This window comes from Gavia stellata, chromosome 12 (genome assembly GCF_030936135.1).
Source record: "Gavia stellata isolate bGavSte3 chromosome 12, bGavSte3.hap2, whole genome shotgun sequence".
Classification (NCBI taxonomy): domain Eukaryota; kingdom Metazoa; phylum Chordata; class Aves; order Gaviiformes; family Gaviidae; genus Gavia; species Gavia stellata.
In genome coordinates this window covers 25,657,766-25,678,216 of record NC_082605.1, presented here as the reverse complement: position 1 = coordinate 25,678,216, position 20,451 = coordinate 25,657,766, and the positions used below count along the sequence as shown (strand labels likewise).

General features: G+C 43.0%; 2 protein-coding genes across 3 annotated transcripts; one reads left to right on the top strand and one right to left on the bottom strand.

Annotated features, from left to right (window-relative positions):
• The first annotated feature begins 744 nt into the window (after positions 1-744).
• Positions 745-2,258, top strand: MRPS25 (mitochondrial ribosomal protein S25). The gene is made up of 4 exons (XM_059823074.1): positions 745-921; positions 1,019-1,125; positions 1,561-1,648; positions 1,888-2,258. The coding sequence occupies exons 1-4, from the start codon at positions 788-790 to the stop codon at positions 2,078-2,080; spliced, it is 522 nt and encodes a 173-aa protein (XP_059679057.1). The 5' UTR covers positions 745-787; the 3' UTR covers positions 2,081-2,258.
• Positions 2,259-2,292: 34 nt separating this feature from the next.
• On the bottom strand, positions 2,293-18,548 carry RBSN (rabenosyn, RAB effector). Of its 2 annotated transcripts, none has more exons than XM_059823073.1 (11): positions 18,386-18,548; positions 15,541-15,684; positions 13,569-13,669; positions 12,877-12,922; positions 12,603-12,764; positions 11,463-11,704; positions 10,559-10,629; positions 8,810-8,896; positions 8,236-8,338; positions 7,723-7,812; positions 2,293-6,812 (listed from the first exon to the last, which is right to left on the bottom strand). In XM_059823073.1, the coding sequence occupies exons 1-11, from the start codon at positions 18,546-18,548 to the stop codon at positions 5,676-5,678; spliced, it is 2,346 nt and encodes a 781-aa protein (XP_059679056.1). In that variant the 3' UTR covers positions 2,293-5,675. The 2 variants fall into 2 exon arrangements, with proteins under 2 accessions (XP_059679056.1, XP_009819710.1); XM_009821408.2 differs by having other exon boundaries at positions 7,738-7,812.
• Positions 18,549-20,451: the final 1,903 nt, after the last annotated feature.

The following is a 20,451-nucleotide window of genomic DNA, read 5'->3' as shown; positions in this document are numbered from 1 at the left end:
ACACCAAGCAGCTACTTCTAGAGAAGAAGGACCTTTTCCTAAAGGTTTAATTCATCTTCTTTAGCCTTCTGTTTTTCTCAATTTTTTTGAGGAGATGAGATAGATAGTTAGCTATTAATAGACAATGCTTTCTGTTTACTTTCATCTGGTGGCGCCTTCCTGTTCTCCAGTTTTTAATTTAAGGTGATGCATTGGGTCTTGTTTTAGTTCCCTTCACACACATTTTGTAACAGAGGTAATTAATGAACTTGGGCTCTATTCCGAACGCTAAGTGCATCCTCCGTTTTGTACATAACACGGCTGAGATCACCACGCGTATTTACGTAGAGAAGCCAGATCTGCAAAATGCAGCTCACAATGACGGGTTCTGGGACAAACTGCAAAATACTGGTGAAAAAGTGCAACTTCTTTGACCCTTCCAAAGCTCTTCAAGAGCGCGGCAGACGCAGCTGGGAGACCCGCGGAGACAGCACGGCCTGCGGGTGAAGCGACAGCTTCCTCTCCGCCAGCTGCTGCCCGCGCCGCTAGCCCCGGCAGCGCGGACCGCACCCCCGGGCAGGGGCCGGGGCCGCAGCCGCGGCCGCCGGGCTGCGCTGCGCTGCGCTGCGCTGCGGGAGCCGGGGCGGCGGGCGGAGGGAGGCGCTGCCTCCCCGCGCCCTGAGCCGCCTGAGGCTCCGCCGCGGCGCTGAGGGAACTACGGCGCTGCGCTGCGGGAACTACGGCGCGGGGCGGCGCTTCCCGCCATTTCCGCCCGGCGGCCGAGCCGAGGCGGGCCCAGGCCGCCGCCATGCCGATGAAAGGCAGGTTCCCCATCAGGCGGACGCTGCAGTATCTCAGCCAGGGCGACGTCATCTTCAAGAGCTCGGTGAAGGTGATGACCGTGAACTACAACACGGCGGGAGAGCTGAGCGAGGGGGCGAGGTGAGCGCGGGGGCGCGGCGGGAGCGCGGGGCGGCCTGCGCCTTCCTCAGAGACATCCGGCCTTGCCTTTCTGTGTCTGTCTTCTCCTTCTTTCCAGAAAGTTTGTGTTTTTCAACATCCCCCAGATCCAGTACAAGAACCCCTGGGTGCAGATCATGCTCTTCAGGAACATGACCCCTTCGCCCTTCCTGCGGTTCTACCTGGGTAGGTGCCGCCGGGACCGGGCAGCCGGGCGCGCCCCGGGCCCCCTGTCCCGCCCCGGGCCCCCCTGTCCCGCCCCGGACCCCGCGCGGGGCCTCCCCCGAGCGGGTTCGCCCGCCGCACGCCAGAAGCGCGGCTTGGGCCGCCTGCCTGTCACCCTGCCTTGAGCCCCGCGGCTCGGCCCGCAAGGCGGGCGGAAGGGCGCTTGTTCAGAGAAGGGGCTTTGTACGTTAGCAAAGGCCCCGCACTCACCTCCCCGGCCTCTCGCTTCTGCCGGCTCTCCTAGAAGACGACTTTGCTTTTCCTATTGAAACATTACACTGTACGTGAACTGTAGTACAGAAGCAGACGTCTTAGTTCGTGTGTTTAAAACACTTTTTGCAGCTACTGTGAAACAGGGGTACTGTTTAATGTACTATTACAAATCTTTCTTGACAGACACCGGAGAACAAGTTTTGGTTGACGTAGAAGATAAAACCAACAAAGAAATAAATGAGCACATTAAAAAAATCTTGGGGAAAAGCAAGTAAGTAACACTTAATAAGCTAACGTGCAGTCGAGTATACATCATAATACAATCCCTGCAAATTTTTGTCAGGTATGCAGTACGAAATACCACTTTTCCCAGACAAAATTGACGTGAGCTGGGTAAAGTCCACAAGCTAGGAACTGTAAATCCATCTTTCTGGTAACTTGATTCCAGGGAGGGGAGAAGAAATGTTAGCATTCAGGCTTCCGATAGTAACAAACAGATCTCTTTTCTAGAGAAACACTTGAAAAAGAGGAAGGAGAACGGAAAAAGCTATCACATCCAGCAACTTTTGGGCCCAGGAAGTATCATCTGCGAGAATGCATGTGTGAAATTGAAGGCCAAGTTCCCTGCCCTGCTTTTGTGCCACTGCCCAAAGAGATGAGGGGAAAATACAAAGCTGCTATGAAAAATGAAGCATCAGCCTGACGTCTCGTGACAGAGTTGTTTCTCCTCAGGGCTGGATGATGAAGGTACTTCAGTGGGAGACAAGAGCTAACGGCTCCTGGAAACAGGAAGCAAGTTCCTATAATAGACAAACCTTGTCTCACAAGTCTTACGGTTACAACTAGAATAATTAAAGTGACAAATAAATGTTAAAACCCCAGCTTTTTTGGTGCCAGTTTTACAAAGCATTACAGTCAACACTGCATAAAAGGAAAGCAGAACAAGGAAAACAATGACTAGATCTGTTTCTTACTCATGCCTGCATGTATAAGGTTATGACAAAAAACAAGATCATGTTTCCTTTGTGATAGACTAGGCTAAAAAGTTAAATTAACTTAGAAGCAGCATGGAATTCCACAATTTATAGAAAGTACGGTAGAAGTGTTCCTGCAGATTTCCATCTTGTACTAACTGAAAACAGCCAAATGATAACATAACTCCAGCCTCACACTACATGCTGAATTTTCTTAATTTATTCAGTTACCACTCAAACAGGTAAAAGTCTCATTTACAACAAGATACAACTTCAGCAGTTCATACTGCAGCTCTGAGCAGCACTGATCAAGTCAAGAGCATCAGCAGTAAAGGAGAACATGTTAAGTTGGTATTTGAAAGATACACTTTACAATTATCTTTATTGTCCTGCAAAAAAAAAAAAGCTACTCTTAAGACAATTTCCTAAGCAATCTTCCTTAAAAAAAAAAACCAAACATACAAAAGAGAACAGTGTCTAGATTTATCAACTTCCAGCAAATTCTAGCCAGCAAGTCCATTATGCTTCAAAGTGCAGTGCTGCTATGTAACTCCTCTTACCTCAAACACTCCTGCTCCCTGCACATGGTCAAAAAAACCCTTCTAAACATCATAGCTTATAGTGTAATTGTTTGAGGCAGAATAGTATATAAACACATGATATTGTACTATATTGCTTGGAATTTGGTAATTGCACATACCTTTTAATACAGGCTTATATATGCAAATTACTATAGAACTGTATTTCAGCATTTCTGAGCTAATGGTCAAGTACCAAATTTCACACCTATTCAAGCAACCTGTAAAAACTGTCAAGGACAAACACAGCACAAAATAAACATTGTTTTATTTCATTTCTGTTTACAAAGTTTCCATACAGAGTAGTGCATGCAATTTTAACAAAAGTCAATGCTAGTTATTGAGCTTTACGGTTAAGACATCATTCTGTTGTGCCTTGTGAGCCTCACAGCAGTCCAAATACAAGCATAAAGTCTTCACTTTGGAGATTACTTTAGTATTAGATGTCTAAGTGTATCACATTTAACACTGACAAAGATCATGAGGTATGCTAGTCTGTTAGCTGCTTGTAAAAATACATTATTACATGTACAATGATACTTTAATTATTAGTGTATTAGACTGAAAATACAAACAAGGCAGGACAGTTGCAACAAGGAAAAAACACCCTTTAAATGTGAAAGCTGAAGCCACTGAAACTTTTTTCCTGTTGATACCAAAAAAACTTTGGGTTACAGTGCAGGAAGCAATCCTCTTGACTACCAAACAAGTCTGTCTTAAGTAACTACCTTATACGATTTCTGTTAAACAATTCCAGCCAGGGATTATGTTTAGCTGTCTTTTTTTTTTTTTTGCTGCCTTCATAAATTTGGTGCCACAGTGCACGTGTTTTGGTAGTTTACAACCTTTCAGAATCGTCTGTTCTTCATTTCACTTGGTGCAAATTAACACTCAGGGACTCAAACTCTAACAAAACATCTCATTATAAAAACTTCATGGTTTTAAGACAACCTGTTCTGCACACCTTTCAACTGTAGCCTAAATCTGAAGAACATCAGCTGTCCTTAACTGGCTGCTCTAAGTTACTTTGATCAGTTACTAGTGCTATTAAGTGAGGATATAGGTGGTTAAGTTTTTTAAACAGTTCAAGTCTCTACCTCCACTTATTTACAGCAAAATAAAACTAGAGTTCCTGCTCTGTAGGTAGCATAATTATTTGTGTCTCTAAAATACTATGCAATGCTTGGGTTACAGCTATGCTAATGCATATTATCAGAGACATAGTTAAAATACCTGTCCCATTCCATAAAGGTTTACACTTCTGAGTAAGCCCACTATTATTAGTGCTATACAGTGTGATCTGCCCAATTTCCCCCTATTTCAGCTTTAAATAAATACACCCTTTAGCCTAACTCATCCCCACCACCCTTTCAAACACTGATGCCTGATGATGGACCTCTGCCTTTCAAAGAAAAAAAAACAACCAAAGCAGCTCAGGCTCCGTCTTTCGCAAAAATACAGGCTGACATTAACCCTGACACAATCCTGCATTTCTGATACCAATCTTCAGAAGCCCAGCTCTAAGCCCTCCTGCGTCACAGGTACTGGCTATCACCTAGTCATCCCCTCGACCACAAGATCAGAAGATAACTCTAATTTGGAGCTTCTTATTTAAGACAGACATGCCTGATTCTCCTAACAACTTCTGAGGGGAATCATACGAAAGAGAATTGCTATTTGGCACTATCACAGCCATAGACTTTGTCTCCCAGCTTTCACAGAATTCCAGTTCAGTGGCACTTCAGCTCCCCATTGTAAACAAGATTTTTGTTCCTTGAATGCTACAAAAAGAGGGTTCCAGTCTCAAATATGACAAACATGATCATTCTGTCACCCAGAGAATTTAAAGGAATGTGTAGATCCCGTAATATAATTAGGAACTTGAGAGTCACCCTTTATATTATAGTTTGAAATGGTGCAAGCCTGATGCTTTTTTCCCTGGATATAAGTAGATACTTGTACCCACACAAGCAGGTCTCTGAAGCCAGCATGACACTCTATTACATTGTAGTTTGTGCTCAGAGCAAATGGGAAACTTAAAGTCATGAAAAGACAGCATCCAAATTTTACTTGGGAATTTTTATAAACACATTAAAAAGTCACTCATATTAAGATCAGTTATAAAGTTCTTCTCAATCTTAAAATCCCTTTTATGTATTAGCATTGCAAAAAATTCATCTGCAAGCCTGTGTATTTTGCACCTCAAAATAATCACAGTAGCTTTTTAACGGCACTTTCTCACAACACCATTAGGCAATTTAAGCTAGCCTGTAACGCTACCCTGTGTCATTATCAGAGGATGCAGAAGTCTTAGAATTTGTTTCTCTTTAGTCAAAGCCCCACTTGGAAGGCCAATACTACAATACTAAACAGAAAGGGGGAAAGCTGACAAACCAACATTGCAACCATTTCCAAATCATAGTTCTCTATTACCACTTAACCACTTTGTCCAAAATAAGCACACAGTAAGACCAGTTAGCATTAAAAGGGTGTTGTAACAAGTTACTTAAAAGTTTCTTAGTGTAAGCATTTGAGACCAGCAGCATACCTCAACTATTCTTTCAAGACTGTTTCAAGACAAGTTTCGAGACTGAGTAGTAGCAGAAATGCCTAATTGAAAGTGCGTAAGTCAAGATTCTCCCAATTCCCTCATGATCTGTAGTCCTGTTTGTAAATAAGTATCTGCTCTATCTTCCCATATTGAACAGCAGACTTAAAATAATTATTACACAGCCCTATTGCTGCTTCAGCAGTTGGATTTCTCCTTCTGCTTTGCTAATGTGCGCTTCAGTTCCTTTAAATTCTCTGTCAGTACCTCCACCTCATCCATTCGTCCACTATGTTTGGCATCAAATATATAAGCTTTGATATTATCTATCTGTTGGAGAAGCAGCTCTTCCTCTATAGCCTCCTCTCCAGAGATCTCATTACCATCCTCCACTTCAAAGGGATTGGTAGAGGATCCCTCTTCAAATGGATTCCCAGCATTCCAACTGCCCCCAGGCTTTTGAAATGGATTTTCATCCTCTTCAAAAGGGTTTGAATTGCTGCCAGGTGCTCCATTAGTTTGTTCATCCTCCTCCTCATTTTCAAATGGATTATATTCTTTTTTATCACTTTGCTGAGCTGTGTTAGAGAAAGAAACTATTGGTGAAGTGTCTTTGGCAAATCGGTTAGCAGGATCTTCCTCTAACTGAGGGGTATCTGCTTCATCTTCAAAGGGGTTTCGACAGGCTGTCTGATCTTGGTCTTTGTCACACTGTGGGACATTCTGGGGTTTGAGTGTGAAGATCAAGTGCTCTTTAGCTGGCAGCTGCTCGACAGCAGGAGTTTCAGAACTTGGGTCCCCTTTGATCTGAGTAACATCCAAATCCAATGCCTGTGCTGTTAAGTTCCATTTCTCTTTTGCAACTTCATGCTGATGCTGCTTGACTTCTCTGAAGTCTAAGGAACATGTCCTTGAATGTTGAGACATGAATTTGTGGTGTTCTCTTTCCCACTCTTTTTCACGAAGGACCTGAAGTTCCTCCCTCTGCATCTCTTCCTCTTCTGCCTGTTTTTTAGAAAGCTCAATAGCTTTCAGAGTTTGTTGCTGATCATATTCATCCTGAAGCTGTCTCAGGTTCTCTTGCAACATATGGACTTCATCTATCCTATTAGCTGCCTTTGCTTGCTTAATAAAGGATGTGATATTGTCAATCTGCTGAAGGAGGGGGTCTGCTATCTCCCTCTCTCTCGATATGCTAGATGTAGGTAACCAGCCTTCAGATTTCCTGACTGTTCCTTTCTTCAGGTGAGTTGCATCACCATTAACTGCAGCTGCAGATCGGGAGATAAAGTCTTTCTGTTTTTCCTCTTGTTTTGCATGTGTTTCGAGAGCCACCTAAAACAAAAAACATGCAGTAAGAGAACACCATGAGCTTGAAAAATTCTGTTCTAAATATCCATAGGTACAACAAGTTAGCTGATCTTGGACATTGCTGGTTGTCACTGAAAGGCATCAGCTGCATTTTTGGTTACTTTGCAGAAAATGCTTATTTTCATAATATTACTTAAATGCTTCCCTTCAGTTTGTTTGTGGTAATATTGATCAAAATTGCATGACATCTGCCCTACAGACTTGAGGGCAAGCAGAAGCACTGACAGTGCTTTATATAGAGCAAAAAAAAAGCCTAATGCAACTGTGCAGAGAGTTGTCTAGATTGATTTGGACAGTAACCGCATCACATCTGACTACGGCAGACATCTGTAACAGAACATCAGTGTTACGGGTCATTGATATCATTAGCTTTTGGAGTGCAACGATTCTTATTTCTCAACTTCTACCTCAAGATAAAGCTGGTTTAGTTTACAATTAATGATGTCCTCCCTCCTAACTGAAAAAAACCCCTCTCTCTCTCTCTGAAGAGGCATCCTTATTTTAATATGTCCTTTTTCATCAATGAAAGAAGTCTCCAAATTCTACTTGTGCAAATGAGCTCCAGAACACAATTTGAAAATCCACATAAACTAACATACTTAGTTTAGGGCTTGCTTTGCATGCACTGCAGCAGAAACAGCATGTGCAGCCGAGTCACTGCTGCTTTCTAGAAGTGTTCAGCTGTTCAGTACACACCTACTTACGTTCTGGATAGAATACAATGATGGTGTTACATGAACCCCTGAAAAAGGGTATGGCATAATCTGCATTAAAAAAAAATGAAAAGCTGAAATCCAGTGTTAAAGGCAACTATTCACACACACAGAGCTACTAGGCTTAAGCCCTTGAAAGAGGCCCCGATACAAGATGTAACAGATCTTAATCTTACCATATGCAGTCTTCTCTTCTTCAATTCTTCATACTGATCTTTGGTTGGCAGGGACATTAGGCCAAGCAGTTTTTCCTGGCAAAAATGGAAATATTTACAATGTTGCTTGCAGGCATTCAGCCAATTTTCAAGTACTTGAAGAGAGATACCACCAACAGAACACCCCACAAACAAAAGGTACTTCTACACTGCAGTCACCGCTGCAAGTTTAAGCGCATCTTCGCTGCCGTAACTATACTGCTAGCTAGGTTCGCACCTCAGCAAGAGACAAAGTCAAGATTCACACATTCTCTTAGGTCCCTAAACTCAATGCTGCTCTGACTACACTATCTGTATTCAAGCTAGGTCATTTAAGGCTACTGTAAGTCTTTAGGGGAGCTACAGAAAATGTACAGAACTAAACCTCCTGTCAAAATAGTTTCAACCACGAGGATGCCTGGCAAAGAAGAGAACACTATGTAAAATTAACATTCAGCTCGTAACATATGCTCCATTTACCTGAACAAAAAGTGTAGCTGAGTATCTTATCATTCTCTGAAGTTGTAGTGTTTTAGGATGAGGTTGGGGATCTTCATGCAAACCTAGACTCAAAATCTTCTTACTGAATCAAAGCAAACGTACAGCCTCATCAGTTCAAAAACAAGGGCTAGTGAAAATGCAACAGAAGGGGAGAGACACAATATTGGATGAAAATTTTCTGATGTTCTTTTGGGTAAACCATTTTGGATATTGTAACACTTTCCACTCCCACCCTTTTTTTTTTTTTTAATTTAAAAAAACCCCACACAACTGTGCCGCTACTTGTTTCCTCTCTGCTTATTTATTTCCACTGCAGAGGAATGCATGATTTTTTAAGGCTGGAAAAGGAAGTAGGAACAGCATAGGAACAGCATCTACCTTTTCACATACTCTTTACAACTAAGCGGACAAATTGATTATCCATATGAATAAGCAGGTATATGGTACACAAACATAGACACCAACAGTTGAGAAAAAACTACAGAGAAGTCATAACAGAGGGAGATACACACATGCTGAGAGCAGGGTGGGGAAGAGAGAGGAGATCTTTTACCTTAAGGCATCTATAAATTCATATACTTTTTGGATCTCCACCCTCAAGTCATTAGCATGTTCGAGATTGTAGGTTGTCTCCCCAGCACTAAGAAATAAATACAACTTTATTGTAAGTTATGCATCCAGCTAACAATACATATAACACTAACACTAGAAGTTATCTCAAGATGACCAAGATTCAACAATGGTAAGAATAGCTAACACTAAAGGGGTTGAATGATTTTATTTCAAGCTCACTGTGTTTACAAACCCTTTCTTTGTGACAGAAGTGGAAAATGACAATCATCTGGTGAACATGAACCATTTCACAGAAGATAATTTTATTTGTGATTGTATTATTATTTACTATTATAGGAGAAATTGTATTTTAACACAAGAATGCCACTCTACCAATAATATCTAAAATATACACATACTTAGCAAATGCATCTATGTTGGTTTTTTCTTCCAGGCGATGGGGTGTGGAAAAAACACTGACTGATTGAATACGTAACTATACCATTAAAGTAAAATAGTTCTCTACTAACGTTTGTCAGAAAGCAAAAGCCTACAATCCCACATGGGTATAATATTTAAGATGCTAGTAACCGACTGTCCACATGGGGACACAATCAATTATATGAACTTTACTAGAATCTCACATTTATTGATAAAAGAAATTAGGATTTAACAGGGAAGACTCTTCACCAGTTTTTAGCTTCCCTCTCCTTTTATATCGCAAATACAAAAGATATGGATAGTGAAGCTACTTTTGAGAGAATGATCCTTATGATTCCAGTTTCTGGGACTCGCTACTAGTCAGAAATCTTTAATTTTATCAGTAAGAAGACTGTTGTTTTCTGACATGTGCTTCCATTATCCAAGTCACTCATTTTACTTTTCTCCAGTTGTCAAGCCATGTAACACCAGCTCTCGTGAAGTCATGACAAAAAGCAGTTAACAGCTTAGCATGTTTTTCACATTCTATACTTCCTTCTTCCTTTTGGAGGTGTGTTTTTATAAGAACAGTTTTGTTATGATAAAAGACAGCCTAATTTTTCTACAGCCATCAGATCTAATATTTGTTAACTTTAACTTCCCAAATGTCTTCATAGTCTAAGACCACTGTGTGTATTTCTCTACTCTACAAGCCAGAAGTATAACCTGACAACCTCTTGCAGATATAGCTAGAGCTATTTAAGTCACCTCCGGTGAGAGAATACTACCACAAGAAATGATGCACAAGTGTGATATGTGAATGCTGCTTATCCATTGCACCACAGGGCATGTCAGCTAGATTTAGAACAGCCATCAGGTGAAGGTGGCTTGCTTTACAGAAGAACAGATCAGAAGCATTCAAATGATGCTTTGCTGCTGGTACTACTTGAAAGCCATACCATTCAGTTGAGGGCTGTAATATCCTACTTCAACTGTTTCAAAGACGCTCATTTACACAAAAATAATCGTAGCCTTGTACTTCCTTTTTGCAAAGATGACATGTCAAAGTATGACAGTGGTGCCTCACTGGGAAGTGGCTTTAAAAAAAAAATAAATCAGATTACTTCTCTGTATGCAATGTTACCATTAATAATTAATTCAGTACTACTTTGTTTGAAGAGCATCCAAAAGACAACAGATAATCTAACACTGCTTCTTCTTGTAATTTACACTCTTGCAACCTTACCATGCCACTTCCTTACTCCTTCCCACACTTTTGGGGAGGAAAAATACATACAGTCATAAACAAAAATCCGCAAGTGGGGCTTACTTTAGTGATTCTGCCATCCTTATGTATTCTGGCGCCTTCTGGTCAACCTTCTCCATGCAGAGTCGGAGTTTCTTATTTAAAACAAAATGTATAAAAGAAAACAAGGACTTATATTAAAACACTAATGCAAGAACATGCTGACATAAACCTTGAAACCTTTCATGCTGCCTGTGCACATTTAAAGTTAACAATAATGAAAGCCATTTAACTATTCAGGATAACAAGACCCTCTAGTTATCTTCAGAAAACAGATCACATGGTCAGGAACAGAGCCAGGCTCCCTGTACCCCTGCAAGGTGAATTTTTAATTCAGAAGCTGTTCTAATGGATGACTTGAATAACTTCTAGCCTTAAATCTCTTCACAAAGAGCACCAACAGAAACTCCCATTAATACTAACCTGGGGGGTTACAGACTCTACTGAAAAGATACCTGATGATTCTCAGTACCTGCTTTCAAAGCATATTTGATATAGATGGTTCAAAAAAGCATTTGCCATCAGTGTGAGAACAAACAAGCGCTGACAACATGGAGTCCTATAGTTCCAGTGCAGCCCATCAACAAAATGCACAGCATATCATTGGTTTAAACAAGAACTGTTCTGAGGAATCCCACCTGACGTAGTTCACAATTTAAGAGACAGGCATCTCGACTATTAGTTCCAGATGATGAGAATGAAGATGTATCTTAAAATGATGCTTGAAGTTATCATGGGATATAAATACTATATGACAACTGGCCCCGTCATTTCAGATATACCTTTGTCACGTGGCATAAACGCCCAGTAGTCTATTCTAACACAAGTGAGTAAGAGCTTGGACATGAGATAACAAGCCAAAAGTCAAGTAGTGACAACTGCAAATATATATACATTAAGGATGAAAGCAGCAAAGAGCTTGATTTACCTCATAGAGTTTCACAATCTCCGGAGTGTATTCTCTCTCATCAATCTGTTGTTCCCTTTTCAACAGGGTATCTTTGCAGTGCCGACAACAACGGATTCGGTCATCATCCTTCTCATCCACAACTGAGCTCACACTGCTTATGCTGCTAATGCTGCCACGGCGGGAGCCGTGGACACTATTAGGTGAGGAGTTTGGGCTAGTATGAGAACCCAAGGCCTCTTTGCTGGCACTAGTGAGTTTGCCTAAAAATTATACACAGGTAATTTTACAGTGACTGGAGAAGCCAACAGATTTTACCAACACAAATGAATTGCACTTCAACAGAAACTTTACATTTAGGTAATATTAGAAAACCAAGTTGGAACAGTCTGCTGAAAGACATGCAAGGAACCCATTACAACTAAGACTGCAAGTCAGAATTTGGGTTTTCATTCTAAAAGCAGCTGGAGAGCAGACTGCCGAGAACCACCTACTTGGCTTATGCCTAGAAGCATTCTTACGCTGGAGCTTGCATAGTTATAGAATAGTGTGTGGAAGAACAGGTATGTTAATGCTGTCCATGTTTTGTGCTTGAACACTCCAAAAAGCACAGTTAATGTCATTTATTTCCACAGAAAATGTCATCTCCTCTCCAATGCACTAGATGAGGAAATTAAAGTTCGAAGGGTTTCTTAAAGGCTCATGGATGAATTTCCTTAATGTCAGCATTTGGACAACCATGAGCAAGACTGGAAATACCCACAATAGTTTTAAGTGTCAAGAACCTTGGCAGTTATAATTCCTGAAGTTAATACCTTCATTGTTATGGTACTCAGTAAAGTAAGATACTAAATATCAGTTATATTTACTAGTATATTTACTAGTAGTATATACTACTACTACTTCTACTAACTTCTTCAGTGTTATGTAACACTTTCAAATCTGAAGAAGGAACAGAGACAAAGAATGGAGAAATCATTCTTCTTATTCTGTTTCACAGACAAGTGTCTGCATGAAACCGAATGACACATTAAGGACCACGTTTTCCGCACAGGCAAAGCATTACCAGTAGCTTTTTTCCTAATGGCAAAAAGCCAGGATGCAGTCAGTACCCTGAGTGAGCTAAGGAAAGGAGGAATTAACACCACACACTGTACTTACTTGCCAAAGGAAGACTGACAAGTTCCATGCACTTCTTGCACATAATAGACCCACAGAGGCGGCAGTGGTGACGTCGGTTTCGAATACTGAACTTATTGCCACAGTCTGGGCAGAACGGAACATCCTGATCACTGACCCAAGGCACAACAGACTTCTCTATAGCTGTGATCAGGCAAGAGGGGAGGGAATACACACAATGCAAGATATTCATTCAATTATTTCCTCAGCTGGTTAAACTATAGGAGCAAATAGTCTGAGGTAAGCTCATACCAACCTCTTATTTTAGCTGACTCAGTGTTTGCTCTGTCAAACGATGTAAGCTAGTAGAAGATAAACAATACATTCAAGAAAACTGTATTTTTGCAAGAAAAAAAAACCCAACACAACCCAGCCCAACAAGAAGAAGAAACCTGGCATTTTTAAGAGATAGGAGTCTCAACCTGTTTTACACCAGATTCCTGCAACTTTCCTATTTATTTCTAATGCCATATTCATACAAGTAGTGCTAAACAATGACTACCACACCTGTACAAATCAGAGCATTTTGGACATAATCCTTACAGCATCCAACATTACTGCATCTCAGCCAAAATGTAAGTCTATCACTGGTAGATTTTGAAGAATGAGAAGCTGGAAGAATCATGACAAAAACATTAGGGAGAAATGTAGTAAAGTAAAAGATGGAGAAAATATACAGGAAAACAGATGGTTCTTGAAGCACGTGGAAGTAGCATCTTCAGCTTGAAAATACTGCATAGAAACAGAAATCATATCCACGGTACTGGGTCAGACCAAGCGCAGTACTCAAGGATAGAAAGGAAAACAGTAATGTGTGAAGAGAGTCATAGTTTAGTATCCTTTATAAAGTGCACTGCTAGATAAATGGGCACACTTCATGCAAAAATATTTTTTTTTTAATGTAGGAAACATTCAGAAGGCTGGAATATTAAAAAGCAGCAACTTTACCTTTTCTAACCTGATTATTAACTTATTGACTTCAACTACATAGTGATCAATCCTGGCTGCTCGGTGTTTCTTGAAATCAGAAAGATGGCTTCTCATAGCACCTGGAAAGATAGCAGAAAGTTTTCATAGTCAACCAGGTGTCCTGTATGGATTTAAGTGCATTTAAATGCCTCTTGAAAGACATCTGTCTCTTCTTTTCACCATTTATTTCTCATGTTCAAATCAAATTTTAAAGACACATTAGAATCCTACATTTTCACGGTGCTGCTCTAAACAAAACATGCAGGTTAAAGCCTGATCTCCAGGCTAGCAATAAAGAGTGTTTTATTTCTACTACAGAAAACAACAGGCAGTATGTTAAAGAAAACATCTACAACATTTTTTTTCCCCTCTTCATCCCTCAGTTACATTTGGCAAGCTATTATCAACTAGTAGCATTCTCAAAACCACCTCCCTTTAGTTTCCTGGCTACATGTTGAACAAAGGCAAGAAGCAGGTTCAATGATGATTGGAGGTCTATGCAACAGCAATTTCTCTTTCAGACTTCTGATCATCCTTCCACCTTTAGGGGTCTGAACCAAATCCTTGAAGGCAGTCCAGATTTACAGAAAACTGATCACCAAGTATACAAAAGAACAATATAGCATCTATTTAAGTAACGTCCAATTCAGACTCGACAACGTTTGTTTCAAGTTTAAGTTTTGATCCTTTCCCAAATAAAAGGAACTAGGTATTAAAAAATCGAAGTTACCAACAAAATAAAAAAAAAAGTCTTCCTTCTGACTGTTAGAACACAAAATCAGATGTTGCTTTTTGATACTACCTACGTAAGTGTAAGAATCTCACTTCCTCATACTAATGAAATAACCAGAAAACCCCCAAAGCTGAATTCATAGGAATGAAAGGGCCCCTCTGGGTAACTGAATTCAGCCACTGCTTTGGAGACTTCACACAGTCCCTTTCACAAACCCACCAAATCCCATCCTAAAATCCATAAGGTTCATCTTCTCCACTCTGATCAGAAAACAGTTCTCACTTCTCTAATGTTCAGAAACCTTCTGCTAGTTCACTGCCTAAATTTATTCTTAGCTAATATTTACACTATGATTGCTGCTGAAATAGTTACAAAGTCAAAAGTGTAATAATCTACAGAACTCAGACTCCGCAGACCCAAAGGACTAAGTCCTACTCTGTCAGCAGCACAGGGGAACCCTTCCCAAGATACACCAGAGATAGTGCTGCTTCCTCCCCCTGAAAAAAACATAATATTTCAGTAACAGTAAGAGGCAATTTCCAGTAGCAGTATTTGTAATTACAGCCTCAGTCAACTTATCCTTGAAATTCTACAAATGTAGATTTATACTCAGAGGGGTGGGTTTGGGGTTGTTTTTTTTGTTTTGTTGTTTTTTGCCTTTTTTTTTTTTTAAGTGAACCTCTTTTTAATGAGAGATGATCTACACCTCAAATTGAAGGAAAAAGCTGATAAAGTTTAAATCAATGGACAAGCTTTTTGTCAAACATGTAAACTAACAACTACTTTAAGTGTAGCCCAAAACCTAGAGATTTTATATAGCTATAGCTGAATTATTAATTAGTGGATTATCATTTTTTAAAAAGCCACAAGATGGTTGCAGAACACCTCAACGAAGCTAGACCCACAGATGTAAACACGTATCCAGCGGGCCTCAATAGCTCATGCACAATGACATTACAAACAGCTACCCTGCTCTCAAGGTTAGTCGGGGTACTGATTCTACACAATTTTTTTTTCCATTCTCTGCAGTTTCCCTGTTGCCCCACACAATGTAGGCAGGCTGCACGAAATCAATATGCGAACCATAACCTCATGCTACAGCAAATCAAACTCAATACAGACACAATTTCATACAACTTCAGCAATACTGTAGCACTTTCCCAATTAAGATTAAAAGAAAAGTTACCCCCACTGCGTATCACTTCCTAGCTCTCCTACCTACTTCCTGGGGCTCCCACATGTATGGATCTACTCCACCATAGCTGAATGACTCATATCGTTCCTGAGATCCAGAATCAGTTCTGTCATCTCCTTCCCGTTTCAGCAATTTCTTCTTTGCTCTTTTGGCCTTCTGGACTAGGTCTGAAAAAGATGAACCCAAGTTATCAAACATGGCAGGTAGTCACCGCATATTTGTCACATGAAACCAGTATGGAATATTCCTCATCTTTTAGCACAAGTCTACTTCCTTGATGACAAGTTTATCCTCAAAATGCTCTGTTTAGAACCAGAGTGCAGTTCAGAGAATCACAGACGACATGAAATGCTCCTTGTTGTCTGTCATAAAGTAGCACTAAGGTCCTAATGACAAAACAATAGCTGTAGACACTCCATTCAGGGACTTCACTGTAGAACAGTAAGCTGTCTTAAACTATGGGACCCGTTTCACAGCATTCTGGGACATCATACCGATAATATCTTAATTCCCAATGATTTTCTTAGGATTCAAGGATGTTTGACACTGTCTTGTTGCACAAACTACAAACTAAAAATTTTAGTGTGCTTGTACACCTAAATAATTTCAAAAGTACTGAATCGCCCACTGCATTATCTTATATGAATGCTAGTGAGAGAAGGGCAGTCTCCTGGGCAAAAAAAAAACCAAACCAAAAACCCCCCCCCAGGAATTTGAAACTTCAGAGCTTTTATTGCCCTTGCAGCTATGCTCCTCTCTGGACACTAGCAGGGCTAGCAGTTGAGGGTACTACTTTCCTTGCCGAACACATTCAGTATCTCCTTGAACTAGATCTTCTATACATCAAGCTTTCTAACAAGCTGCTGGGAACCATGAGTTAGCACGTCCTTTTATATTTCTAATTTTCTTATTTAGTGTCCAAAACACTAGAACTTCCACCTTGACCTTGCTGGAGTCTGTCCCCCCGAGCTTCAGCCACTAGGGCTGTGCCCACAGGGCCCTCATACAGACATCATACTTCCTAGCATTTTTTCAGCTGCTGAAGTTATGCTGCCTCCCAAAATGACAGTGATAAAAAACCCGCTTGTCAGCAAAACTGTGTCAGGTCAGCAAGGGCTTTGCTAGCGTTGTAACATCATCTAAGAAACAGGATTTCTCCTCCCCCCACCTACTCTCAAGCCAACATAGCAAATGCCAGCTAGACATTGCAATTTAAGTGACGTTTACGCTAACTAAATAGAAAATACGTTTGCACTTGGGACTTTGAAAGTCTGACATACTCAAAAAGAAGCGGGGATGCCTCATGGCTTTGCCACAGACACAAAAGCTTTTCAAGCAAACTTCATAATCTTGTTTGCCATCAAGTCAAACTTAACCACCTCAGTATGACTCAAGTGAAGTAATAAGGTGATTTGTAAGCATTTCTATAACTCCACAATTAGGATAGTTGGAGTTCAGCATAAAGCTGTGCAACCACTTGTGATGCACAGTTTGAACACTAGTCCCTAAACCAGGTAATTTAAATAGGTGATTCTGCTGGCCTTCCTTCTTCTAGAAGGGACTTCACTGGATAGACCTTGAGATGAATAACTAGGACAGCAAATAAGCAGACAAAACCAACATCCTTTATGCAAGAACACATATGAAAGACAGCCTGAGAAACCACAGTACGCTATTTTAGATTAAAAGGACACTAGAGAGAACAAAATCAAAAAATGCAAGCGTTTTGTATTAAATAAAAGAAGCATTTGGGAAATCTTACCAAGCCTAAGTTGTTGTTTTCTTTCCTCTTATCACAATGAAAACTATATTGTTGTTCTGGTTTAAATGCTCCACAGAAGCATCTGTGATTCGGCTATTACAGCACTGTACCCATGATGAGAACATGACTGCAGTACTGACCAGTCTACCTTCACTGTTCAGGAAAAGCACAGTGCTAAGTGCCAAGAAGTAGCCAGACTGACGGAAAGCAACTTAAAGATTCATTAAATACTCAACTGTGCTACCCTTAAGATACATGTGTTAAAAACACAAACTTTTCACTGAGGAGAGACTTTTGAAGTAATAATCATCAATCTCAGGTAAAAAAAAAAGGGGGGGGGTTTGTAAAAATTCAAGACTGCCGGGCCACTATCTCTAGTATAATAAAACAAAGATTTTTGCAGGGAAGACACAGAATTATCACCAGTTTTTGCACATTTTTCTCCCAATGTAAAATGACACTGTGTACATAAGGGGGGTAAGAAAAGGGAAATATTTTAGTTAAACAGAATTCAAAGGGATTTTTCAAACACCAGTAAAAGCTAGTAATCCATAGCACCACCCTGGGACACTCCCAGCATATACTGCCAGCTCCACCACCCACACCCTTTGCCATCTTTTCCCACCAACAGCCTTCCTCAACTTTAACTGCGACTACAGTTCTATCTACTGTCAAAACAAGGGATTAATGAATTGGTACCTGGCAGGTACCAGAGATTCCCCATATTCTGTAAGGTCTTCATGTAGTGCTTGGGAACTCACCTGGGTTACAGTACAGATCAGAGTTTTCAGATAAAAACAAACAAAAAATCCCAAAAGACCAATAATAAAAATCATGCATAAAATCAGACATTTGAAGAGTGATGTCTTTTAAGTGCCTGCTTTAGAATTTACTTTCTGAAAATATAGGGAATAATGTAAAGATTATGCCCTGGCCTAAGGTAGTTTATAGAAAAATGGAACCCCATACCTCACTCGTAACTCACTTCAATTAATACTTTACTATTCTTAGACATTTTGAGAGAGCTCACAGCACAAGCAGCTTTTGTCTTACGGAATTTTAGGCGGCAAAAACGAACACATCGGAGCAGCTGTCGCGCCTCTTACTTTTGAGCTGTCCTTTGACATCTCTGTCCTCACTTGAGTGCTCTTCTTCGTAGTGCGACTGCAGCTGATAGAAAGACTGGAGGTCCTTCAGGCAAAGGGGGCACAGAAAGCCCTCCCTCATTTCCCCCGGGTCGCCGAAGGGCGGCGGGCAGCCGGATGCCATGGCGGCCCGGCCGCTGGCGGACGGCGCTCGCTCCGCGATCTCAGCAGCAGCGGCGCAGCAGCGCGGGGCACGGCCGCCTCGCAGGGACGACGCGCGGGAGCGAACGGCGCGGCAGCGGCATCGCCCTTGGCGGCTTTCTGAAAGAAACGCGGGCAGCGGCGTCGGGCTGGCGGCACGGCCTCACCCCACGCCCTCCCTGGCCCCTCCGCGGCCCAGCGGGCGCCCACGCCGCGGCCCCAGGCCCCAGGCGGGGCGGGGGCGGGGGCGGGGGCCGCGTCCCGCCGCTCCGCATGCGGCACCCGCGCGGCCGGCAGCGCCCGTGCGCGCGGTGCCCGAAGGCCCCGCGCGGTGGGAGGAGAGAGGCCTATTGGCGCCTCTGCTTTGGAAGGGTAAGTCGGGGGGCGAACCAGGAACAGCGGACCGCGGGCAGGGGCAGCGCCGAGGCCCGGGCCCAGCGCTCCTGCTGCGGCCCCGCTCGCCGCGGCCCGGCCCGGCCCAGCCCGGCCCTGGCTGCCGGGGCGGAAGGGGGGGGGGGGGCTGCCTGCACAGGCGCAGGGAGGCAGCACGCGCCGGGCCCGTGTCCCCCGCGCGGCCGGGGCGGGGGGCATGCAGGGAAAGGGGTGGGGCTTAGCGCTCGCGCCGACCGCCGAAGGAGCGGCCGGTGGGGGCCCCCGCCCCGCCCGAGGCGGGAGCGCCAGCCCTGAGGCAGGCGGCCGGGCCTCACCTCAGCGCCCAGGCAGGAGGTGCGTGTCTCCTACACCAGGGAAGCAGCGGCCCGCCGCGCTCCGCACCCGCTCGGTGTCCCGGCTGCCCGGGAACGATAGAGCCCAGCGGAGGGCGGGGCGAGCGCCGAGATATCGATGGGCGGGAAGGGTGGGGACAAGGAGGGCTCATCCGGGACGCGAGGCCCAGCTAAGGCGTGCGCTGCCGAGCGCAGAGCTGTCGATGGAGGACGAGGCCGGCGGGGTGAGGCGGTGGCTGCGGGGTGAGGCGGGGAGAAAGAGGCCTGGGCCTGGGTCTGGGCCTGGGCCCGGGCCTGGGTCTCCCCTAAGGGAGGTGCGGTGGCCGCTCCGCTGTTTTCAGCCACCCTGGAATAGGCCCTAATTACAGGGCCTGCTGGAGCATCCCGAGGCTCGCAGGTGTGTATGAGAGAGGTAGCATGAGGTCCCGGTAACAGAATCCTCTCAGGAGAGGGGCGGCGTTGCCGCGCTTGGGGCGGGGGAGGCTGGCCCCCTTCCTGGCCTCCCGCTGCTTCGGGACGTCTCGCATAACACTTGCCTCTTCTGCTAGCTGCTGGTGGTTTTGTGCTTTGTATCCTTGTTACTGAGCATGCTGGGAAGAGGACCAGCGTTGCTAACAACGACAAGCCTGGTGTTCCCTTTCGTAGCCCGCCAGGTCATTAAAAAGGAAGTGTTCCAAAACTGTAAACCATAGCACTAGATGTCATGCTACTCGCAAAGCCACAAATAGAATCCAGGAATCTCACTACTGCTTGCCCTTGCCACCTGACAAATAGTTGTGTGAATCAATGACAGAAGCTTTTCAATATCCCCTTTCTGATGCTATTTCTGTTTAGTCTCAACTGGCAGAAATCTGTGCTGTCCCATGTTCCCGAGTGTACAGAGGAAACAACAGGAGTGTGTAACCATACTTCGCTTCATCTGTTAGAATTACAGGCTTTGGAGGCAGAGATTTTCTTACATGACAATGCTATTTACACTTGAGTCCTATCCATTAAAGGTAGCTTTTCACTGTTAATGTCCACTTTTATCCTTGAAGTTAAGTTTATTAGAACATTTTCAACAGGGATTGGGGGGAGGGGGGCGCGGAGTGTTTTCCAAGGCATGAATTATAACTAGATGCCCAACTCCTAGGAACTTCAAATCCCAGCTAAAGGATATCA